The 26,489-nt window shown below is 42.6% G+C and overlaps 1 protein-coding gene across 4 annotated transcripts; it reads right to left on the reverse strand.

The window, feature by feature from the left end:
* Positions 1 to 4,440: 4,440 nt before the first annotated feature.
* NDUFAF6 (NADH:ubiquinone oxidoreductase complex assembly factor 6) lies at positions 4,441 to 22,926 on the reverse strand. 4 transcript variants are annotated; one of them, XM_044424270.1, is made up of 9 exons: positions 22,378 to 22,926; positions 18,571 to 18,670; positions 16,304 to 16,426; positions 11,376 to 11,432; positions 10,646 to 10,748; positions 8,829 to 8,962; positions 7,955 to 8,056; positions 4,762 to 4,818; positions 4,441 to 4,585 (listed from the first exon to the last, which is right to left on the reverse strand). In XM_044424270.1, the coding sequence occupies exons 1-9, from the start codon at positions 22,596 to 22,598 to the stop codon at positions 4,457 to 4,459; spliced, it is 1,026 nt and encodes a 341-aa protein (XP_044280205.1). In that variant the 5' UTR covers positions 22,599 to 22,926; the 3' UTR covers positions 4,441 to 4,456. The 4 variants fall into 4 exon arrangements, with proteins under 4 accessions (XP_044280205.1, XP_044280207.1, XP_044280206.1 ...); XM_044424272.1 differs by lacking the exon at positions 22,378 to 22,926 and having other exon boundaries at positions 18,567 to 18,670; XM_044424271.1 differs by lacking the exons at positions 18,571 to 18,670; positions 22,378 to 22,926 and adding an exon at positions 18,344 to 18,552.
* Between the last annotated feature and the right edge of the window lie 3,563 nt (positions 22,927 to 26,489).

The raw sequence follows: 26,489 nt of genomic DNA on the forward strand, positions 1-26,489 counted from the left end.
AACTTAGTTTCTTCAGAGTTCCCTGCTGAATTGCCCTGTGCAGAAATTTTCTGATACTCTGTTTCTAAGCAATAAGCAATGCCAAATGGGTACTATCTAAGGTATTTAAATATCTAAAGAATTTATTGATTTGATTTTTAAGGGGAAAGAAGGAACACGGTTTTTATTTACAGGTGTATGGTTTTCTATTTAAATCTACTGTAATGAATGCATTTTCTAGCAACCCACCCCTGCATAAAAACATGGCAGCAAGGATTAAAAATATTTTGACATCAATTTAACAAATAAGAACATTCTTGTTTCTGGTGCTACTGCTTACATTACTATCTATCAATCAATCCTGTTCTCCAGGAAATGTACAAATTGCAAAAGAAGCACATTTGAACTGCTTCAATCTCATTTGCACTATCAGTTATCTCAGGAAACAGCGCTAGTTCTCATCAACTGAAGATTTGTGGGAAGACCAAGGCCAGAACACAGCAAAGCCTCTTGGCAAGTATTCAGAATGGTTGCAGATAGTGACAGGGTAAATTTGCTTGTATCATCCTTCAAGACTTGCTGCTGGGAAATAACAGCTCTAGAATAAAAACTGTATAACCCCAAGCAAGTAAACAAAGTCACTGCATTTGTGTTTAATATTGGCAAGGATTACCATGTACTGAATTCAGAGTAACTGGTTAAGTTACTTGTCTTTTCAGCACCAGGTTAAGATGGTCCTTTATGCTGAGGCCTTTTAGACACTGGGGTTTGAAGGGGATTACCCATCTCTGGTGTTTTTGTACAGAGTCATTCATTGTTTATTTTGCTGTTTTAATTTTTTAAAATGTTTTTCTAATATGTTACTGTATTTTATAGGGTTGTTTTCTGGATTGTCATAAGCTGCCCAAGGAGCTTCAGCTCTGTATAGCTATGGAGCTATACAGAAATGAAATGGATGATGATGATGATGATGATGATGATGATGGAGGAGGTCAGAGGGCAAAAAAGAAAATGATCAGAGGATCGGAAACAAAGACCTATGAGGACAGATTGAAAGAGCTGGGCATGTTTAGCTTTGAGAAGATTGAGGAAAAATCTGATAGCACTTTTCAAATACTTGAAAGGCTGTCTCACAGAAGAGAGCCTCAGTTTCTTCTCCATCATCCCAGAGTGCAGGACATGGAATTATTATTACTATTATTATAACATTTCTATGCCGCCCCTTGCTGAAACCTCGGGGCGGCTTACAACACAATAAAATACATTGAAATACAATAGAACATAATAAATTACCATTAAATACAAAAATACAAAAAATACACTGAGTTACAAATATAAAATTAAAATTATCAGTATAAAATAAGTAAATAAAAATATAGGAGGAGAAAAGAGAAGGAAGAAGTTGCCCTGGCCAGATCATATGTTTTAACAATTAAAATGATGTTTAAATAAAAAGGTCTTTACCTGGCGCCGAAAAACCAGTAACGACGGTGCCAGGCGGACCTCTTTGGGGAGTGAATTTGGGGAATAATTGGTTGAAGTTGCAGAAAGCCAGATTCTGCGTAGATATCCAGTAAATTTCCTGTTAGAGCAATACAACAATGGAACCAATTGCTTGTGGAGGTTGTGGGCTCTCGCACACTGGAGGCATTCAAGGGGCCGTTGGACAGCCATCTGCTAGGAATGCTTTGACTTTGGAGCCCTGCACTGAGCAGGGAAGTGGGACTTGAAGGCCTTATAGGCCCCTTCCAATTCTACTATTGTATGATTCTGTGATTCCAGGAATTATTCACTTCAGTATTAATAACCATGAAACAATTAGCAACCAATTCCTAAGCAAAGTTTTATAAAAGGCCTTCCCATCAAGCAATTATTTTTGAATTTTCAAAGTTTCATTCAGAACAACAGACCTTCAGATTGAAACAGCAAAAGGTTCTTCCTCTTAGATGCTCTTACGCTGCACACTACCCTACTAAAAGCACAGGATACTGTTACACAACAAAGCAGCTGGAGAGATTAATCCTGATTAAGGAGACGGAATTACATGCAAAAATCCATCTAAAAGCATGCAGATGAGTGTAAAGCATTGTGAGAAAACAAAAGGTGTCTCGTTGGATTGCATTGTATTGAATCAAGGCATTTCATGCATTTGATGCTTTGCCTGCAGGCACCATTCATCACTTCCGAGATGCAACAGCAGCATCCCCCATCACACTCCCATAGCATTGGTAATACACCAATCCAGTTTTGGTAGCTTGATAAACTGTAGATGATAAATAAGAACTACTCTCATTTGAACTACTCCAGTATGAATATATGGCACGGTAGGAAACTGATTCAGCCAGATGCCAAGTAGCTGTTTGTCTAGCAGCTAGAGTCTAGCTGTTTCTATTCTCATCTGTATTTCTGCAATGTGGTAAACCGTATATGGAATGTGACCAGTAGATAGCTATATGGTAAAGTTGCAGCTTTCCCTAACCCTGTACCCACCAGACCCGTTGTTTTGGGTTACAACTTCCAGTTCTTGACCATTAGCCCTGCAGGCTGTGGTTGATAGAAATTGATTTAAAGTCCTCTGGAAGGCAGCAGGGTGAGGAAGGCTGGTGCCCTTGAGATGTGCTACAACTCACAAAATCCCAGTTAGCAAACCATCGGCCATATTGTCTAGCTGTAGTGCAGTGCTTCCTGAGGGCATCAGATAGGGGAAGGCGGCTCTACAGGATTGAGGTATGTATCACATTTTGCATTTACCAGTCTTGGGATATAATGAAATTCTAAGAGCCCATCATGGGCAAATGTGGAACCACAGATCACATGCAAACCATCCTGGGCCATTGCTCCTAGTGTGGAGCTCTAGCAGCAAATATATATATATATAGGGGACCAAAGTGGGAAGCTTCTGAACCCTACAAGAGGGCATCTGGTCATTCAGAAGTTGCACATGGAAACACACTGGCTTGTTTATAATTTTGGGTTATTCTCTATAGTTTTGAGTAATAAAAATGCCAGCTTAAGATTGCAGGACACATTAGCTTTGTTGCTTACACTACGGACACACAAAGGCAAAGATAAGTATAAAAATAATACTAAGGTTAACTTTAGTATTTTACATTGTAGTCTATATGGAATACACCGAATTCCTCCATTCGTGGGCCAATACACACATCTTAGCTCCACTTATCCAACTGTAAAGTATTCAATACTTCAATCCAGCAGGATATATCACTTCTGTACTGTCATTCCCATTTTAAGGACATTATACCATGGAGGTTTCCACATTAGCAAATCATGTTCAAGGAGTCCATGTGTGAATATCCCAGCACTCTTCTGTCTTTGCTTTCTGCTTCCAGGTAGTGACATTCTCTATAGTGGAAACTGATACTCAAGGAAGAAGAAATGCAGCATCCATTACCATGACGCTCAAAAGAGTATACAAGTACAGATACTGGGCAGCAATCCTCTTTAACCCTATGACTCTTCAACCCTCACATGCCCTTGTACCATTCCTATTCAGGGAAAGTTAAAGAACTTTGAATATTGTGTGGTGGTTAAAATGAAATATGACTGGAAAAATGTGACCCACAGACTTTTAGACTCCTCAAAACATGCATCATCCACTTCATCAATTGCTCTCAAATGGCCATTCAGAAATTACCCCCACCCCTAACACCTTGTCAATACAGGCCTTTATCACATCATTGTACCATTATTATTATCACAATGTAGTTACATTTTAGTTATTTCCTTCTTTTTTTCCTCTTGTGAGGAACTCAAGGCACCCTACATAGCTCCATTTTATCCTCAGAACTATTTTAATTTTAATGGTCTTCCACTGGATAGTTAAACCTTGTTTAGGAATGCTTTTAGGTAAATGGCTTTAAGCTCCTCCACTGTTTGTAATTTGTATTTTAATCTTCTGCCGTAATATGTTTAACTACTGAGGAATTAAAGTGCTTGAATGGCCACCTGTTTCTTTGTATTCTTATTTGTTTTCAGTTAGTTTATTTTGTTTTGATTTGTTTTAATCTGTTGCTGTTAGACACCTTGAGGTTTTAAAAGAAAAAGTAGGACATACATGTTTCGAATGAACAGATAACCAAGGTTTTTCATAGAGGCCAGCAGAGCAGATGTCAACGAATTCTGACAAATATTAAAAAGGTGAGAGGAGACAGGGACTGCAGCAGGAGAAAAGGGAATGTCCGCCTTCACTTTTTGTAGCAATGTATTTGCCAGCATTGGTGGTCAGTTTAACCTGGATGTGTCACACAGTGAACAGTGCTAGATTTGGATGGGAAGACTTTGGTTCAGATCCTGACTCATGATGCTCACTTTGTGTCACTGGCTTTCCTAACATCTTGCTGTTCGGAGGAGGAGTGAATGAAAACAGAAGCCATGGATGTTGCAATACAATGTGCAAAGTGATTGATATAAACATAGATGAATGATCAGAAAGACTCAATCTCATGTTAAATACTCTTTAATATGTTTTTTTCCATGATCTAATATACAAATGCAAAGGCAGTAAAGTACTCCTTCTATGCAAAACTGGATGAAATACATTGAAGTCAACCTTCTGTAATTTAATTAAATAATCCTCAAGAGCAGCCTGGAAAAGAAAGGAGACACTTTATTATTAAACTGAAATGCCAAGGTATTGACAAGCAATAGGGACCTGTGGGCCAAAGGATCTGGTGGATCACATCTGATTTAGAAAATCCATGGGCTACTGGTTATCCATTGCCAATCCAGGTTTTGGGGTAAAAATACAGCAGGATTACTTACTGTACAGAGAAAAGCAGGAAATGCTTTAACAGGGACATCCTTCCTGAAGGATCTCGCCTGGAGGGAGACCAAAAGCATGTTACAAGGAATACCACCAAATACTGAGCATACTGGTAGTCGCTGAGATTTTTATGTGCTGGATATCAGCAAATGTATTGCTATGCACCGTAAAGACATGAAATTAACAGATCCAGAGGCTCATCCAATTTAAACTTGAAGGTCTGGCTGACACTGAATGTCACTTCGCAAACTTAGTTTATCAATGCAGAGTAATGAGGATGCCTACAGAACCAAATAATGCTTATGATTTTCAAAGTGAATACATTACACTGGGCAGAGGAAAAACAAAATAACATGTTAGCAGTAATTACAGCGCAGCAGCTCTACCATTCTGAGGACATCCAACTGCATGAAAATTTGAGTCCCCAGAAAGAAGCTGAAGGTGGTTTATTTTGCCCTCTGCTGGTCATAAATAAGGATTGTCTATGAAAGTTTACATCAAGCTTTGTTGTCTTTGAAAGTTTACATCAAGCTTTGTAAACACCCATCAGTTTTCAACAATATCTTTTTTTTCATTTTCAACAACCATTCATTCCTGAGCATTACACAATGCTCAATCATTCATTCTTCCTAAGTATACAGCCCCTCTCACCTGTTACCCAAAACTTGTACTGACGCTAAGAATGGCAGAGAAATCTGCAAAATGAGTTTTGGATTTCTATCAATGTGACCTGCAGATTCCACAGCAGACTGGCTTTTTCTCAGTCAAGCAAATGTTGCACTCTTGTAGACCAATTATCACTTTTAATGTGCATCTGTGCTAACACACAGTAATGCAAGTAAAATGATGTTCTGGTACATCTAATTTAATTCCATCAGTGAGTAGACGATGGAACAGAAGATTCCTGGCAATCCACAAAACATGGAAGGAGTGAACCTAACACTATCCATACATTCCCAATTGACCCAACAAGGTACACTCATCATAAACCACATGTTCCAACTACAGCAGACAACTCTGAAAATCCGTATCTTTTGACTATTAAATGAGGATGATACCTCGCTATTTCCTTTGTCTTTGTCCATGAGGTGGTGCAGGGAATAGGAAGGGGATGAAAGGCAGAGCCAATTGATTAACACTGGCTGAAAAATAAGCATTCATTCAACAGGGAAATCAGCAGCAGAGCAGCTTGCAAGGGGAGGTGGAGGGCAACAAACCAAAAGTAACAGCTGAGCCTGCACAAAAGGTCCTGTCTGCACTGCATCACATTACAGTATAAATAGGACAAGTGCAGATCACAGAACAAAAGGAAACGTGTAGGGCACTGCCTAGTAATTCAGACATAGCCTGAATCAGAGTATCAATTATAATTCTGCTCTATTTATCTGTGTTTGGGCTGGGAATGCACTCCTAGAATCCTGAGGAGTACAAGAAAGAAATAATTTGCTTCACAACACCTGCCAGTGGCATCCTCGGTGAACACAGTACCTGGGCTGAAATGCAGACAGCACCAACTACTTGAAGCAGGTTCCAGGAGACATCTCTGAAAACCATCTGGACAGATGTTACTCAGGGACTAGCTTTGGGCAAAGCCACATCCAATGTTACTCTCTTTTTTTTTTTTAAAGATGGCCACTTTCATCTTAAAGAAGATGCTTCCACATGGTCCTCCCAGATTTTGACCATCCTCCCAATCTAGTCAGGGGGCCTGCATCAGTTTTCTAACATCTCCTGCCCCATTTACTTTTGAAAAGGCCATTTTCTGCAGATAGCATCTTTGGGTACAAACGGAAGCCAGGGAATGGCCAATTATCACCATGAGACTGGCACAGAGCCCTGATTTGGACAGCATTCTGGACTAGAGCCCTGCAGCTGCTTTTGCAGAAAAATAAAAGAAGTCAGCTTAAACAGGCTTTTTTAAAAGCACAAACACACAACTTTGTGTATCCACGTAAGCGATCCAGATCATTCCCAGATAAAACACATAAGTGGGCCAAGCCATCATGGATATAAGCAATCAATCACAGCAATTACAGAGACGTTTTTTCTAGTCGGTATGTTCACAGTTCCTCCAACTACATTATCAACAGTTGCTTAATTTGTTCACTGCATTTGTCCACATGTCCTACAGTTGCTGTACTGCTGAAAGTTGTGTGACCGGTGCAAAGACATCAAGTGAACTACATGGCTTGGTAGAGAATAGAACCCAGTTTTCCGGAGTCCCAGTCCTGCACTCTTAACTACTACACCACATTGGTTTACTGTAGAAGTATTTAAAAGGAGAATTTAGAAGCTTCTTTCAGCTTTCCACCCCAAGCAAATGCCCTTAAAAAAGTGCATTGTTCCACCAATTTGGAAGTGGTGCTCTATTGTTTAGGGAAAATCTGTGTTTTGATAATTTAAGGCCTTGTATGTTTAGCATAACTTGTGAAACTATCACACCAACAATCACCAACAATTTGATATACTATGTGTAATATTCATGTTCTGGATAGGTGTGATTATCTATAAAGTCTGGATATCTCAGAGCCTTTCTTAACCAAGTGCCCTGCAGGTACCCTGGGACTACAGTGCCTATCATTCTTTGCTAACATAACTTTGTTCAGTAATACCAAGCCTATCAGTATTCATGACACTCTTTATATTCTAAATTTCTGAATGGCTATTTCCACCCCGCTCACTCCTAACAAAATGAAAGCCAACTGATGCTCAAGCAGCTTTGTTATTATTTTCCCAAGGTTCCCACCCTCCCCCTGAGAGAGACCAGGAGCAGGACTGGGACCCACATTCATCCTCCCTTAGGGAAAAGCCAGAGGTGATAGTTAAAAGGATCTTTGAAGCTACTGCTTGCGCTGAGAAGAAATGCACCACTGGTGCAAAGGGGAATGTTAAGGGTTTCTTCCCAATGCAAAAGACAAATACACAAGAAAGGGTTAACTTCTCCTTTCCTGCCAGCTGCCATCCCAAAAATTATTAGCAACTACCCCCAGAAGCTGCCATCTGCAGTAAAAGAAACATAAATGTTAAATGCAAGAACAAACCTACTTTCCTAGTCCCCTAGAGCTATATTATACTTGATGTACCTAGCAATCAAAGCTCATACTGGTTATCAACAAACAAGTTGTACAGAAGCTTAAAGTAAGGGACCACTTAACATAATCAACACTGTTGAAGAAAAATCCAGAAACTCACGTGTTCCAGATGGACATGTGCCTGACTGGCTATGTCATATATGACATTTTTCACTTTCTTCTCCTGATTATATCGTATGAAATCTTCTTGAGAAACACCATGCTAATGTACCAGAGAGGAAAACAAGTTATACACTTTGTGGTAAATAAATTCAGAAGAAATCAAATGTCAATCCTGATGGCATATTACAAGCTGCAATTGTAATATTTAAAATTAACATTTAAGTATCATAAATACTCTACAAAGCTTAGCCTATATTAGACCTAAAGAGCTCCTTTCACAGAAATACCTTCTGGTGCAGTTTGACAGTGCTCTCAGAATACCTAAGTTGGTGCCATGCCAGGAAACCTTATCTCACTCTCCCAGATCTGTAACATACCCTTTAGAACATTCTACAATTTATTGATTATGTAAACACAGTCAGCCACTTCATTTAGCCTAACAGTATGGCTAATCCTGAGAGTACCATGCCTAAATGCATCTTAATTTAACAAGGCAATCAAAATGCGATTAATGTGTATATTCAAAAAGAGTTCTGTTTCAAATTTCACTTATGATTTTGCCTATTTCACACTGATTTTCTTCCCCATAACATGTAGCAACCACACCTCCTGAGGCCCCATGTCACAAATGCGAGCAGTGTGCTGTCAAAACATACAATAATATCTGCTTCAAGGTTCTGCTATTTGCTACTTCTTTATCTGACTGCCAAAATCCAGCTACATGGTCAGTCCTTCAATGAAAGAACCATAGTAATTGTCCAAACCCAGCAAAGCCTACATTAACACTCTAATACAGATGCTGTTACATCTGGAGTTAGAATATAATGTATGGGTACCAGTATGCATTGAATCTCAGCTATATTTAGTCTTACCAGCATACATATGTCCATCGGGAGAAACACCTTCCTTCTGCTAGCATGGAAAGGAGTTGCTCTTAAACAGGTTACAATGCCTTGAGCCTTCCCAATGTGACTGGCTGCATGGTCAGCATGGATGTCCTTCACACCTGGTCTTACAAAAATAATTTCAGCAAAACTGTGGAAGAAATCCTAAGCAAACTTATGGGAATGTACAATCCACTGAAGCCAAGTACACCTGATCAAACAACTAATCTAAACTAAGACCACAAACAACTCTAATACAACACTTGGATTTCCACATTTTTAAGATGTTTGTGGTAGGAATCCACAATGACCCTATGCTATAGGACAAGCAGAGGGTTTCCAACCCTGTATTTATATAAGAGCCCACAGCAGCAAAACCACATGGAATCAAGCACTAATACTGCCAGTGCAAACAATAAGAAGTATGAATGCCTGTGGTGATATTATATTCATTTTTGTACATCAGGTGTGGAAAATTCAATCAAGATCTCAGAGATTATAAATAAAGTCAAAGAATCCAAAGGGCCTCAACCATGGGGCCAAGCTCTCAGATGCAGTAGGCAGACTTCAGGCTTGCAGAACCCACTCTGGGGGGGGGGGGGTTGGTTTATTTTTTTTTACTACAGCTCCAAGATCCACCAACTAGAACTAGGTGCAATACAGTGGTTGGAGCATGCATGGAGGCAGATGCAAAATGACTCAAAGGGTGAAGCCAATGTCCTACCACACCTCTGGACCAGGGTAACCCACACTCAAGGGCCGAGTATACAGAGTGTGTGTTGTTACTGATCCATGGGTTATTATGTTGTCTGAACCCAGCTGAGAAAAGACCCATAGTTCACAACCAAACAACAAATCATGGATTCTCTTGAGGGGTTGCTTGTGGTTAAGCCATGGCTTGTAAGTGCAGCTGGGTTCAGACAACTTAATAACAAATGTTTAAACAACAAACCAGTTATTCAACCCTCAAGTGTGGAGATTGTGTTGTCCTGATTGCAGGATGACCTTCATAGACAAGTAGAAATCTCCATCAGAATTACTAAAGACCAGGGAGCCTAGGTTATTTTAAAAATTGGAACTGAGCTCTTGGTTATGTCAGAAATCCATTCATGATTTTAGCCCCAAGTTTCTTAATTTCAGCCACATGATAAACCCCAGTATCACTGCTGGTACCAGAAACTCTTGTTCATAGGTCCTCAAACTACAGCCCAGGGGCCGGATCCGGCCTGCCATGCCCATTTATCCGGCCCACCATGCCCATCTGGACCCGCTGGGTACGCGCCCACGCAGGAGCCCACCGCACGTGAGGGGCAGCGGTTTGCTTGCTCAGAGAAAACAATCTCCAAGTGAGCAAGTCGCTGCCTCGTGCGCCCACCTTGCGGCGCATGCCCACCCCGTTTCCCCTCGCCTCCCCTTGCCGCATGCGCCTGCCCCGCCTCAGGGCACGCGCCTGCAGGCGCCGCCCCCACCCCCGCCCCTCGTCGGCCCACGCACACTGCCAGTACCACCCTTCCGGCCCACGCCCAGCACCGGCGTCTCTCAACTGGCCCCCTGGTGACAGAGCGTGAGGACCCCTGCTCTTGTTGATCCACTGCACTTCATACTCAAGCAGTAGATTTCAGCCTGCCTTCTTCTCACCCCTGCTCTAAGCACATTATTAACTTTCTTGAAATAAGTGCAACAATTCGATTGATCTGTTGTGTGCAATTGCAATCACAGACAGAGGCTACAATCGAAATCCTGTAATTGTGTGTATAGCATCCATCTTTGAAAGGCAAGTGCCTGATAACCAAACCCGCACCTACCAAGTGTTTCCAGCACGAGATAAAGCAGAGTACTCTGTGTGTTTTCTGCATACATCTCAAGTTCACTGATATCCCGATATGGTCTATCATCCAGATTTTTTTCCTAAAAAACAGACAATGCACTTATTTTCAAAAAACCAGGGTGAGTTATTTGAATAGACATAAAAAACAAGCTCAATCATAGAAGAACAGTGCATACTAGAAAGCCATTTTTGTTCACAAGGCGTGCACACACACCCCTTCATAGTTCTAACTGCAAGCTTTCAGTGGCTTTACACTACACACAGATCTTCAAGTGGTGGGTTAAGAGCCACACATGGGTTATAACATAATTTCACAGCCTAGATTCCTTTAAAACAAAGAGAAAGGCAGAGAAAGAAGAAATGGGGAGAAAGCAGTGGCTAGGTACAGATGACAACAACATATCTTTAGCAGATGTGTAGAAAGCATTTCAACAGGTGACATGTCACCTGTCAAAATTCCCTCTACTACAAAGGTAGGAGGGAGGGAGGAGAATTCTCAGCATGGCTGGCTGGGGACTGATGGGAGTTGATGGACTTGTGTGTGTAAACATGCACAGAATGTGTCTTTATACAGTTCTTCTCAGTCAGCCCTAGTGTCTGTAGGAATGTCTAAAGTACTTCATTTGTTTTCCAGTTTTAAATATGCAGATTAAAAAGAACTAAAGTGACACGAATGCAGATTGTTATATTTGTAAAGAGAATCTTACCCTTTCATCAATAATCTTCATTAGCCACCTTTTGGTCAAGTTTTGCCTCTTGATTGCCTAGAAATGTTTAACACAATGTACTCATTTAGAAAACATGGAAAAACCAAAGTAGGACACTCAAGAGGAAGCAGATGACATGCTGGGAGGGGAAAAAGATTTACAGCAACTTTTATTAAGTCACATTTATGCCCACTTCATTGGCAGCTGCATGGGAGAGGGAGAACCGGGAGCGTGACCACCACTGCAGAGTGCTCGAGTGGGCTGAAGCGAGGGACACTGAAGGACGCTGGAGTGGGCAGAGGCAGAAGTCCATCACCAGTCGAAAGCAAGAGGTGGGGATGATCCCAGCAGAGGGGGGATGTTTGCAAGTGACTTCTTTCTGCTGGGATCTGAGCTGCATTCTCCTAGGCCTCCTCCCGAAGAGACTGAGCAGGACCTGGCTTGTCCCAGCCTCAGTCAAGGCAGATCCCAGGGCAACACATGCTGCTAGACCTCCTTCCAAGAAGACCCATCAGAATGTGTGTCTTCCCTGGCCAAAAGAGCAAGTAGACAGGGCAGGGAAGAGGACGTGGATTCAGCTAGCTGGCTGAAGCTCCCTCCCCTCCCCAGCAGCCACTAACAGCAGGTGGGGAGTGCCCTCACAGCAGTGTTTGCAGGAGCACTCCTGCTCACAACGTCTGCCAAGGCTGCACTGAACTGCCAGTCCAAGCGCAACGGACAGCGGAGGTCAGGGAGCCTGACAAGAGCCAGCACAAACTGCCGCCTGGGCACTCCATGGTAGCTGCCGTCAGAGACATTTTGCAAGATGGGCAAGTTTTCTATGCTGCTCTTGCCAAGAGGCTCTGTGGCAGTTTCGGCTACCTCGGGACTTCTTGTGACATCCAGGTTCAGACAACACGAGCCCATAGGTGACTGTGAACACCTACTAGCACCCATGGCTTGTTGGGGGAGCTTCAAAGCCATGCCAAAGCTATTCCAGGGGAAGCACACCAAGCTACTGTGAGTGGCTATGCAGCTATGAAGCCACCAGCACTTCCTGTGCTACACAAACCTTGTCTCTGTCTCCCCTCGGGCTTCCCCTCAGGAAAAAATAAAATGAAGTAGCAAACACAAGCAAAATGCCCATGACTGGTAAATCAAAACAACATATTGTTATTGTATTTATAATATATTGGATTTGACAGTTACGGAGAACAAAACAGTCCAGTTTATATGCTTCAACACCCAACGTTTATTGAACCTACTGTACTGTCTTTGTTCAACTCTACTACCACATAAGCCCAGAAGAGCAGCAACCCTCTGCTGCCCGAGTTTTTGTATATTGGATTGTCACAGAAGCCCAGAACGTTCAAGAAGCAAGAGGTGGTAACTGGTCTAGACAAAGCCATTTTCATGGGATGAAAAACTGAAATGAAAACGCATGCTTGATTGCTGACTTTATTGCAAGTGTAGTTTTAGAATGCTTAGCATGAATGTAATTGCAGCTATGTTATATTTTAAGTGCAAGAGAAATGTTACGTTATTTATGTGTTTGATTTTAAAAATCTATTTTGGGGATATGTTTGAAAATATTTTTATTCACCTTGAAAAAATGACTTTATAGTGAAGTCATATTTTCTGCACATCCAGAGTCCCACAAGTAGTGAAGTCGGCAGACATTTAAATTAGGCTCTGCAGATCACACAATGTTGAAATGAAACACTTGCAGTCCCAGTACAGTTACATCCAGTGCTGGAATCACACTTTTATTTTTTCCCCCCAATTTATATTCTGCCTTTTTCCTCAAAGGGCTCAAGGCAGCTCACATCATTCTCCTCCTCCATCTTATCCCCACATCAGCAACCCTGTGAGGTAGGTTGGGCTGAGAGTCTGTGACTGGCCCAAAGTCACCCACTTGGCTCCATGGCCGAGCGGGGACTAGAACCCGGATCGTCTGAGTCCCAGTCCCATGCTCTTAACCATGACACCACACTTGCAGGGATTATTGATCCCATAACAGCAGCAGAAATACTGGGGGGCCATGGGAAGGCCATGCGTCCCTCCCTGCTTTTCTCCTGACTGCCCTATCACCAAGGGGCAAGTTCTGTTTTGCCTGCAATGTTAGATCAGGCTGATGATCTCTTCCACACAGTGACCTACCAGCTGTCCATAGAAACCCCACAAGTAGAAAGAGGTGCCGCAATCCAGGCTTTATTGAGCATACATGTGAAAAAACCTGCATATCAGAAAATGTAACAAGGCATTGAAAAATTATTTTTACATATCCTGACCTAGAACTGTTACAGAAATATGTTTAGTATAGCAAGAGTAGACAGACTTTGGGCTTGCACAATCTGCTTTGTTCTTTCTTTCACTCTCTCAAACCTGAAATCAACCACCTGGAGAGTGGCGCAAAAGACCTACTGTTAGACTCAACTAAATCTGCACTCAGGAATTTGTTTTGAGCAATGGAAGTCAATGGATCTCACAGTCTTTGCTCAAGCAAATCTACTTCTGGTTACCCCAAGTATTCTCCATTTCAACCTTATAATTTCAGGAAGGTGAAAGTGAGGTGAGGAATGCCATTTTGCTCCTCCTATAATTAAACCATCAGAAGTAAGAAATCCTTGTGACTCTGCTGCAAATCACCCAGAGATCTACTAGTAAATTCAGATTTATGTTCTGCCACCCGTGTTATGTTAACCAAAAGTGCAGCTGAGGGTGAAAAATGGAGGAGGGGGGCATGGCCAATGCAGAATGAATGTCTGATTAAGTCATACCAAAGTAATAGCATGTTTAACTCCATATGTAAGTCAAGCAATAAAAACATAGTATGTAATGCGTATGACAGAAGAAAAGTTATTACTTGAGCAGCACCTCTACTTTGAGACACTGTCTGCCCTTTTTGACCCATGAAGAATAAAACCATGACTCATATAATGGGCGTTCAGAAAAACAAGCCAGGACAGGTCCACAAATTTACCATGTATGGTAAACAAGCTGTACTGGATTTGAAAAGGAAAGGGGGAGACAAAAGCTAAGCTCACAAGGTAGCTGTGCAGAAGGACTTTGGAACAATGATCAGAGTCCTTTCCTGGAGGGAGACACCAGTGACCACAAACAAAGAGAGGTGCTTGCTCACCGGTGTTCAGCCATCTGTTGCCACAGGCATATCATCCCACAGAGCAAAAGCGTGGGCAACAGCAATGCATAGTGATTAGAGCACTGAGTTAAGACGTGAAAGACCCAGCTTCAAGGCCGCTCTTTGGTATGACCTTGAGTCAATCATTCCCTCTCTCGCAGCTAAACCTACCTCAGAGAGCTGTTGTAAGAATAAACAAGGGGGTGGAAAACCATCCTTAGATGAAGACCAGGACTGACACTTCATATATAATGCATAACGTATTTTAAACAGAGAAGTATCCTCTCTGCAGCTAAGTGCCCTCATGCCCACTTTTCTCTAAGAATAGGGATGGGTGGAGTTTGCATGTTTAAAGCTGAGCCTCCTATACTGATTTGCTGCCCTTCCCAATGTCTCCAAAATTCCTCCCACCCCAACCCGTGCAACAGTTTTGCATGTTAAAAAACTGACAACGTAACCACAACAAGAGATGAATTACTAACTCAGTGGTACAGCACATGCCTTGCATGTGGAAGATCGCAGCATCTCCTGGAAGAGCCGAAAAAGCTACTGCCTGACCTGAGGAGCCACTGCCAGTCAGAGTCAACACTACCGGGCTAGATGGTCTGACTCAGTGTGAGGCAATTTTCTATGCTACTAATGGGCAAACACATGAATATCCACACTAAAAGGCAGCCACTTCAACCAAGGCATGTCAGTAGGAGTGAGAGGCTTAAGGCCAATGAACAAGTTCTTGATTTGCTGGTGTGCATCTCTGTACTTTCAGCTGTAGATCAGCTCAGGCACACAATGCAAGACCTGTTTTTATACTACATCCATCTTCACACACAACACAGTAAAAGCTCTTATTAGTTTTATATGTTACCCATGATCGTATATGACCAATGCTGTCTGTAAAATATTTACTACTGTCAGATGAAAAGAAGGATCAAACATTATACAGAAGCAGACAAACTACAAGATTAGGCAAATAAAACCAGCAGCATCAAAAAATATTAAAAGGGTAAAATTAAAAGCTCTTAAGATTACACTGCCTGCGAGAACAAAAAGGCTACACCTGGCATCCAAACACGCATTGCAAAGATGCCAAGTCAGACTCTCTGGAGAAGGCAGCATAAGCAAACTGGCCCTTGTGGAGTCTTTGGCATGGGCCTCTGAAGATGATCTTATGATCAGATAACCTGCCCCAAGGCCATCCAGAATGTTATAAGTTAAAAATAGCACTCTGAATTGAATCTGGAAAGGGGCCAACAACCAGTATGGACTTCAATGTGGCCACTGCTAAACAATCTCAAATTCTGCACTGAAGAGTCCATTATTCTTACAAGATCTTAATTGTTACAGCAGGCCTTTAATTCTATGAACCCCCACTGAGACCTTTAAAAAACATGCTCAATTTTTATAGTACTTGCTTTACAGTACAGCTTTCAATTTAAAATGCCCAATATATGCATCTCTAAGATTTGCTAAGAAGCATGTCCCAGGCATTTTTTAAAAATAGGGTCTAACTGCCAAGAAGAGCTACATATAATATTGCATTGCACTCCTACAATGTATTATATGGAAATCACAGTGATTTCAGTGGAACAAACTTTCACATTATGGTTTAGAACTGGGACACAAAACAACTGGGATGCAAAAGTGGCAGCTCAGTGGTACAACCTGCTGCAAGAGAATGTCCCTGGTACAAAAGCATGGCTGGAAAACACCCTGGAGACCCCAGAAAGCTGCTGTGAGTCAGAACAGCTTAATTTTCCCCAATATAAAAATGTTGATTTACAAATCAATTTTAATCCCAGTGTAATACCTTCCACAACTCTATTGCAACTGGTTGCTGTGGTGGTTTGTCATGGTATATGTCCTCTACAGCTTTCCTCCAAAACTGTATTCGCATTAAGCCAATGGTCTTCTGGGTTACAGAGTCTTTAATCTGGAATAGGAACATATGTTGGAGTGATGTGAAACTTCTTGATCTTATGCCACATTTGACGCAATTAGAAAAATAACTGAGCAAACAGAATGCTTTTATATATTTATTTAGGTCACTCCACTTACAGTTAATTTCAAAAGAAGGTTTCACATCCAAAAGCATTAGTTAAAAGCTGTAATTCAGAATATCCAAGTACCTTGAAGAAACTATGAGAAAGTCAAACTATTAAGAGAGTGACCATGTCTAGGGACATAAGAACGTAAGAAAAACCATGCTAGATCACAGCAAGGTCCATCTAGTCCAGCATTCCATGTACACAATGGGAAACCAGCTCTCTGCAGGATCATTCAAGCAGGATGGGTGCAAGACCTCCATCTGCCCAAGCTCCTCAGCAATTGATGTATGCAGGCATGCCACCTCTAGTGAAGGAGACAGCACTTAGCCACTAATGCCAGTAGTCATTGATAGCCTCTTCTTCCATGAATCTGTCCCTCCCCATCCAGATTGGTGGTCATCACTATCTCCTATAGCAGCATAGTTCAATTATACATTGTGTGAAGAAGCACTTTCTCTTTTTCTGCTTTAAACCTTCCCCCAGTCAGCTCCATGGGATGACCCTGGATTCAAGTGTTGTGGGACCAGAAGAAAAATCATGCTCTGATTCCCTCCCCACACTCATAACTGGAATGGGAAGAGCTGTGTAGCTGCCTCTCCAAAGACAGAAAATCCTCAGAAAGGAAGTAATGGAAGCATTTCTGGGGTGGGGAGGGGAAGAGGCTGGGGCAGCTTGGATATGGGTACCCAGATGGTGCTCCAGCCTTTCTTCCTCTGAAGTTGAAAATAGCCAGATGTCAAGATCAACTCCACCACTCCTTCTGCTCTGCAGTGGATGCTCATAAACCTTCAAACTTAGTGACTTGCAAGCATCAAGGACTCATCTGATAGGAATGCACCCTAGCGGAGCTTAGGAATGCCCTTTGGGCACTTACCCTATATACACCTACACTTATGTCAATAATTTCACTATTATGAGTGTCAAAATTCTACTGTGTATAAAACCCTGTTGACATGAAACTTGGCATCACTGATCTACTCAACGAGGGTTACAAGTGTGCAGAATGTCAAAATAATGATCCAATAAAACTGAAGAACGTTAAAAGGTATTGAAAAAATGAAACATTTCTACTTTTTACTCCAAGGAATGGCTTGGAATATCATATATTTCCTTCAAATTTTGATAAAAACTACTGATGTACTTTATGAAGGCATGTTGAACAGATGTTTTGCATTGTTTTGGTAAAGACCTGAGCAAGTTATGTTGGGCGTGCTGAGTTTCACCCAAGCAACCAAGGTTTTCAAGTGAAGTCTATTACAGAAGGCTTCTACATACACCGCACATTCCTTTCATTAAGTGACCAGACTATTACTACATGAATAGGCCCCTAGCATGAGGAAGAGCACAGGAAGTCTTTAATCTTTTGCTGGTATCCTAATCCACATGAGGTTCCATGAGCTCAAGCTGCACAGAGCCAGAAAGTGAGAAGCCGATTCTGATGCTTAACTAAGTTGCCCTGTGATCAGTGATGATGCTATGAATGTCAGAAATTGTGTTTGCTTACAATTTACCCTCCATGTACTTACACTGTTCCTGGGTCAGCAAAGGTTTCTCACAGGCTCCCTGTTACCTTACAAAGCATGCTAGAAGAGGGCACCCTCTCACTGTTTAAACCATCCTGCCACCATCCAATTCTTAAACCAATACTTAAATCAGATCCAGATGCTTTGTTAAGGGTGGTCCCAGGCACTCCATGCTCCCCCCCTGGACCTGAGACTGAAAGCTTAGGTTCAATTTGTAAACACACACAGTTTAAGTGGACAATCTAGGCTTATGCTTTATATTTAAGGGAAAAGTCCAACCTTTTATTTTTTTTCTTCCAGATGACATCCAGTTTAAATATACCTAGACATATGCCACATGTTAGGATTTCACAGATATTCTGGCCGCATCTGTATTGGCTAAGCTTGCAATGATCCAAAAGAGAGATCTGGGGACACAATGGATCACTGTAGTGCAGGAAATGGAAAATGCAGTGTTAGATTTTTTTTTTTTAATCAACATTTTTAATACATATTTCAATACCTGCCTGAGCCAGTTCTATATTGAATGCCTTCAGTGCAAATGCAGAAGAACGAGATCCTGCAGGCAACAGTAAGGAAGAGAGGAAGCCTTCATAGTCACGTTTCCTAGATGTGGAAAGAGAAAATATTTATTTATTTATTTATTTAAACAACTTATATGCCACCCCATCGCATGAGCCTCGGGGTGGCTTACAATCTTTAAAATCCCATATAAAATACAAAAAAATCATCAAATTTTTTCTTGTAGCAAGCTAAATGCCTGGCACCAAATGCCAGTTATAGAAGTAAAAATGTTCAGCAATTCTGAAAGATGTTCAGCTTGTGATACGGCAAGTCTCCATTGGAAGAACCTCCATAATTTAGCAATGGCTCTGTGAATAAGGAAGTTTCTAGGAAGGTTATTTTAATCACTCCTGTGGCTGGCATTAGTTGATGTTTTTAAATATAGGAAGGGACAAACACTGTCACCATCCCCTTTTTATTTCCTATTTTAATACTATTGTATCAATAAACGCTCCAGGAGCTAGCAAACACATCAAACTCCTCTTCTCAGAACACAAAATGACATCACATTATCACATTGCAGTGGCAGAATAGTATACTGAGTCATGGCAGTCATGACTGAATCATGAAACTCTTCACTTTCAACTTAGACTATAGTGGGAAGATTGGTATAATGCTGAGGAAAGGTTGGATACAAAAGTCATCCTGGCCAGAATGGGATGCAAAAGGAAGTATGGGGACACTGAAATAGTAGGTTGGAAGCATTTCCCTTTTATTTCCCAGGGACATGTTACCCAATCACTGCTACAGGAAGCTACAGATGAGGACTTAAATGAGCAGATAACTTTTCTTACTGCAATGTGAAAGCCCTGCTGAACAATTCTATTCTTGCCTAACATATATGATTCGTTTTGGAAAAAAGTCCCATAGGAAGCTCATTTAACATAAGCAAAGTCGTGCTTTAAAAAGTGTATCCTGTTCAAGTAAGACAGGATATAAGTTTCAAGCATGTTCCCTTCCGAGACCACAAAAGCCCCTTTGTGGTAGGGTTTGTGGTTCGTATTCTTAAAATCCATGGAATTGCTTGCAGTTCTATTCCCTGCCTGTCCTCTCACATTCACTCAGAACTCTACCACTGAGATAATTCAGATCTCTTCTCGCCTGGATCACAGGGCACTGCTCCTGAAACCCCCAAATTAGCTTTGCCTCTACTCCTGTCTCCAGAACAAGATTCTTGTCCTCACCTTCAAAGTCTTCCATGACCTTGTCAGCACCCCATCTCTTCACTTACGTGTCCCAATGACAGAGCTACCTATAACCTTTACGGCAATCTCTCTTCCCTCAAAGGACTACCCTTTTACCCTTGCTATTCTAAGCCTGGAGTTCTCTCCCCAGACACCTATGTGTTGTCACATCTCCTACTTCCTTCAAATTCCTCTGAACTCAAAACCTCTCCCCAAGAAACTTTAGGCACAACTCCTTAGGTTCCCCCAGCATCTACTTTAAGCTTAACACCGTGTACCAATAGTTGCATATCCTACTATTTACCTTTGCCTTCCCCTCCCACTGTTGTCTCCTGTATGTTACAGTTTTAGATTATAAGCTGCTTAGAACAGGCAGTTCTTGCACTCTACATAGAGTCACACACTTTGATGATACTGAATCAACTAAGCTAGTAGAATAAAGTGGGATCAACTGTACTAGGAGAAATAGATTTCCCCACCCATCATGCATAGGAGCCCTCAAGGCCCTGAAAATGCTACATAGAGCCAGGAGACTCTACTGAATGGGGCAAGCTGTACTGTGGTGGACACCTCTGAAAACTGGGCAGAGGGACTTTCTGCAAGATGAGCCCATTCTCTCATGCAAGACAGATCCTGGATCCTGCCCATTCTGTAATTTTAAACATCATTACAACATGAAGCATAGTAAACTCCCACATTAGTAACCCCTAAAACCTATTTTGTTTTTTACCTGCTATATTATCTGCTATTCTTTGCATAGCTGGACACACCTTGAATAAAGCTTTAATCATCTTATGGACACTTGGTTCAGCACTACAGCCTTCCTTTTACCTGGTGTTCTCCAGATACATTAGACTATACTACCACTCTACACGACTCTGGTGCACCAGCAATTGGAGTATTGTGTTCAGTTTTGGGCCTCTCATTACAGAAAGGATATAGCCAGGTTGGAGTCAGAGCAGCGTAGGGGCACAAGGTTGGTGGCAGGTTTGCAGGGGATGGGGTATGAAGCAAGACTGAGGGAACTGGGTCCCTTCAGCCTGGAGAAGAGGAGACTCAGAGGGGATATGTTGGCGACATACAGGTATGTGAAGGGATGTCACATGGAGATGGGTAGAGACCTGTTCTCCCCTGCAGAGGAAGGCAGGACGTGCTCCAATGGAGCAAAGCTCAGGGAGCCAAGGTTCCATTTGGATGCCAGGAAGCACTTCCTGACAGTTAGGATGCCAAGGGGGTCGTTGAGGCCCCATCGGTGCAGGTGTTCAAGGATAGGCTGGACGTCCACATGGTGGACATGTCATGAGTGGAGCTGGCTGGTGCCAGAGGTCAGACTAGATGGCCCGGGAGACCCCTTCTGACTTGCTCTGTTTCTATATATCCCATCAGCCACAAGATAGCCATGATAGAATAAAAACACGAATAACCATAAATTAATGTCCTGCTTTACTATCGGGCAAAACAAGAGATCTTTTCCTAGTTGGTTATTTTTCTACTGAAGTTCACATTTCACTGAATAGACCCAATTTTATTTGCAAATCAGAGTGTATTTACTGCTGAAATAACTGTGCTTTAATTCTCAGTGATGACTCATAGCGGTGGCTTTCAAGAATGGGGGTTTTTCAAGCAATAGGAGATGGGAAGGAGGTGGACTTTAACACTTCAGAGGGCAGTTGAGGGATCCACTTTTGAAAATCCCACACATTAAAAGAAAAATAACTGCAAATAAAAAATAAGCAAATAAAGTTCTAACATATCTCTGAAGTAGCTATGCTGGTTTTCTGTTTGCAAGGAAGATTTATAAACAACCACCAAACAAACAAAGGGGGATTGTTCAAAAAAGCAATCCCTACACTCTGAAATGGTGCACATGACATATATACACTGTTGCAATGGTACCTTCCCCAGCTTGCCAGCTGCCACTTCAAATAGCAAGGACTCCTACAGGCTGGAGAACAGCCTCAAGTGATGACAGCAGACTGATCCCAGAAAGGGCACTCCAGAGGATGCTGATGATACTGTTGTTATTAGAAGTATGTGTGATTTAGCAGTTAGCATAAGTCTAAGGCTGTGAACGCCTATGCTTTGATGCAGTTCTGCCATGAAAGTGATCCAGGGCAAGTCACTATGACAGCCTAGCCTACCTTACAGGGTTGTTCGGAGGCTCAAATGCATGTGTATGTGCAACCCCTATGCATTCTGAAGGAAGGACCATACAAAAATGTAAAAAATAATGGAATATGCTCGCCTAGAGAAGCTGCCAAATAAACAATTAAAAGGGGGGATATATATTCTCGGCTAGTCATTGAGTCATTAATAAGGGTGCTCCTTGTTCGTGCGAACGCTACACGTAATAAGCATCCATTCTCCGCGCCATATTTCACGATTATTTGCACACAAGAAGATAAACCTGGCCTGGTAAAGGCCACGCCCGGGCAGGTTCACATGGTCAGGGCTGCGGCTGCAAATCCCCCATTCCTGCAAGTCTCTTAAGAATTCCTGCTTTAAAACAAAAGGCCGCAGCAGAAAGAGCGGAGACCTCGCTGATCCCCCCTTTGCGGGACTCACCGCACCAAGTTCAGGCAGTAGCGCTCCTCCTCCGCCGTGCCAGGCCGGTTCGAGGCGGCCGCCACGGCCAGCGCCGGCGCGCTCCCGCCACAGCTTCCAGGACACAACAGGCCTCCGCGGCCGCCGCCGCCGGTGCGCCAGCCCCGCCGCGACCAAGCCGGTGGAGCCGGGCGCAGCCCGCGGCCCAGGGCCACCGCGCCTGCAGCTACAGCGGCCGCCATGCTGCCGAGCTTCGCCCCCTCTCGTCGCTGCAAGGCCGAATCTCTGCTCGCTTCCCCGCCTCGACCAACCGGAGGCGCTGCAGGAAGAGCCACCCCTGCCGTGGCTCAGATCCCGTCGGAGTTCCGCCCTCCCTTTTCCTTGCAGGGGGCTCGTTTAACACCACGGAAGCCGGAGATTACCCCGATCCAGCAATGTAGGAGCCACAATTTAATCCACGCTCAGGCTACAGTGCAGTCCTATTCACAGTACGTCAGTAGTCTCTCTCAGGCTTCTCCAACCTGGTGCCCTCTTGGACTACAAGCTCCATCTTGGCAACGCTGGCTGTAAGTGGTGGGAGCTGTAGTCCACACTCTGGAGAGCACCGGAGTGGGGAGGGCTGACCTTTCCCAACCTTGGCCTCTAGAAGGAAATACCGGAAGTCTTTCTGCCATTCTCTGAATGCAGGAATTAAGGCCCTGCAGCTGTGAGTGAACAACCATGTCGTCCCTGGTGAGGGGAGCTATTTATTTATTATTAATTATTTTATTTATTAAAACATTTTATGCCGCCCCATTCGCCGAAGCCTCGGGGCGGCTTACAACACATAAATAAAAATTAAAATATATATATTAGAATAATAATAATTTAATATATATATATATATACACACACACACACACATACACACACAATATAATACAATATACAATATAAAATAAGGCCACAGGTTTCTCATCTCAGTGATGCTGAGGGGCTGTAATCTTTCTGTACAACTCTAATAAGGTCAGGGTACCTCACCAGGCCGCCCATGGAAGGCTGTATGCCTCAAGGCAAGAATTGTATACCTGCAAAACATACATTTTTTTCTTCTTTCTGAAATTTTACCTAGTCTTGACATGTAGAGAACCTCCACCACCACCTTTAAGCTCCTCCCAGCCTTTCCCAACTCAGTACCTTCCAGGTGTGTTGGAATACAACTCTCATACTCCCCGCTCTGGCTGGCAGCTTGTAGTCCAACATGCAAGGAGGGCTCCGGGTTAATTGCTAAGTGCCTGGAGCCATATGACACAGATGTTTTATCACGCTGTCCTGCTGGGTATATAAATCACACCTAGAGAAGTTCCAGGACAGGCAATGAGAGATACTTAGGACACAGGCAGCTCCTTCCCACACCTCACAGGAAAGATATTTCTATGGACACAGTCCAGTCGTGTTGTGGGAGCACCTCCACAGGAGGAGTGCACATGAGGCCTTTCCTGAGCAATCTTCCTGCTTCATTCATGGAATGTTACAGGGGGCCAGGAGTCATCACCTTCCACGCATAACCCTCCTGCATTTACCCATGGCTGCAAGCAGGGCTGGGGGAAAGGGCTTTGCTCTGCATTGTCTTCTCCCTCACTATGCCTGCTGGAGTAGCTGCTGGGGATGACAGCCAAGGGAAGAGGAGACTGGTTTAGGAGGGCAGTCTTCAGCAGGCTGGTGAAATGGCTCCATCTCCCTCTCTCATCTCCCGCAATAAGCCCGCTGGAATGACTACTTTTTCATGAAATGAATAGGCATGCACTGTAGAAGAGTTAAGTCTTAATATCTGTGTTTAAACTAGGGCTTACTTTTGCAGGTATGTGAATAGGAATCCACTACAGAAGCCAACATGCGAGCTGGGGATGATGGCTGTGTAGTCCAATCCACTTGGTTGGCAAAGAATAACCCAGTCAATGCTTAAATTTTATTCCCTGATGTCTTTCTGTGAAGCCACCCAAGCACAGCAAACAGAAACATCATAATTAGAGCTACTCCCTACTTAAATAATACAACTATGCTTTATAATTCAATATAGTAGAAATCTCAGGAAAATTCTATTAAAATCATTTGAAAAATTATTACACTAAATTTAGCTAATCTCGGAATCTCTTCAGGTATCAATATACTAAATAGGTCAGGGCAGAAAGCACAGTGCTCTGAACTCCATGAAAGAAGGGTGGGTCAAGAGTGATGATGGTGATATTTTCCAACAGCTGGTAGCCACCATTTTGAGGCCTACCACTTAAGGTACCTGGTCCCTATAACCAAGCAAAGCAATGTAAAAAGAGCCCTGTTTGATAAGCCCAAAGGAAGGGTCCATCACACCCAACATTCTGTTTCCCAGAGTAGCCAACCAGATGCCTGTGGGTAGTCCATAAGCAGGGGATCTGGCAGTCTTCCTGTCCTGTTTTTGCCCACCACAGATATTCAGTGACATGCTGACTTTGCACATGGACATACTTCCCTGGTAGAGAAAGACTGAACAGCGGTATGTAAAAATGTCAGAACTGTGACAGTGCCCATGATCACCCATCCCTCGCAAGTGTACACAGCCAACCCCACCACCAGATCCCATTGCAATAATACAAAGAAAAGCTCCAGTCATCTAAATGGGGTGGTGTAACTATGTGTCCTGCAACAGCACGGGTTGGACCCAATGGCCTTCTGGCCCCTTCCAACTCTATGGCCCCTTCCAATTCTATGACTCTATGATCCAGCAACTGTGACACTGAATCATCACTACCATGTGTCAGCTGCAGAGTCCTGCATATTGCAGGACAGTCCTAGCAGGATCCCTTTCAAGCATCTGGTGTGTTTTAATATGGAAAGTACTCTTATCCCATGAACTACACTATGACTGCTCCCACTGAGGGGTGGGGATCATGCAAAAACATTTTTAAATATGACTTTTAAGAAATGGCTCCCCCCACGCTCTCTACAGGGGTGCAATAAGTGAAGACACACTGTTTTGTTGCCTCTTGTTGCCTGGGGTTACACACCACAAGCAGCAGATGGAATGAAAGAGAGCAACTGAGTGGCATTTATAGTGTTTGTGTTCCAGAAAAATGAGATAAGAATCATTCTGCCTATGTTTCATGCAAATTTGTTCACCAGAAATACTGTTGACAGAGTTGTCCTTTATCTTGCACCTGGTACTATTTGCATGTGATCCACTCAGTAGCACTCCTTCCAACTAGGAAGAGTTCCAGCACTCTAGGATGGACTGAATATATTAATAAGCAATACTACAGATGACCACTCAGAAATAAGTCCCATTGACATCAGTGGTACTAACCTCAAGGTATGTGTGCATAGGGTCCTATACACTTACCTTGGAATAAGTACTATTGAAGTCCATGGAACTGTCTTCTGAGTAAACATCTGTAAGATTGCAATGTGAATTCCCAGTTCTGGACAAAGAAATACCAATACAATTCCACTAGATGTTGTAGCCTAATAAAACAAGGTCTTGTGTTTCAGAACTTTTACATTTCAATACAATAGTTTACAATCAGTTACATCTACAGTTTAGAGAAGGGGTAGAAGATAAGGAGGGGAAATCACATACACAGTATGCTAGAGGCACCTTAGGATAAAACAATAGGACTGAAGACAACATAATACAAAAGGAGCCTTTAGGGCAGGTAAAGAATTAGCATGTCTAAGGTATATGTGGGAAGTAAGACTTGTAACATGGATTCATTTAAGTCTAAAGCTGCCCTTACAGTGTCAGGCTTGCAGCAGCCACCTTACATCAAAGCTTTTGCTCATTTTATCCTGACAACAGCATTTTATCCTGTGATTTGGCGTAGGCAAGTACAAAGTGATGCACCTTAGGACAAAAGTCCTAATTTCATGTTGGAATTTGAGCTGGTAATAGCTGGCTAGGAAAGGAATCTTGGAATTCCAGTAGATCTCTCCAGAATAATAGACTCACTTGGAGGCAAAGTATATGCTAGGCATCAAAATTACTTTTTAAAGGGCTGAAAATAAAACTGCCAATAACATAATACCTTTATACATATCTATGGTGTGATTTTTCTTGGAATATTGTGCACAGTTCTGGTTACAACTGAAAAAGGGAACTTTAGAGCTAAGGTAAACCAATA

Source organism: Varanus komodoensis, unplaced genomic scaffold, assembly GCF_004798865.1.
Source record: "Varanus komodoensis strain SLA01 unplaced genomic scaffold, ASM479886v1 scaffold14_1, whole genome shotgun sequence".
In the NCBI taxonomy this organism is placed as follows: Eukaryota; Metazoa; Chordata; class Lepidosauria; order Squamata; family Varanidae; genus Varanus; species Varanus komodoensis.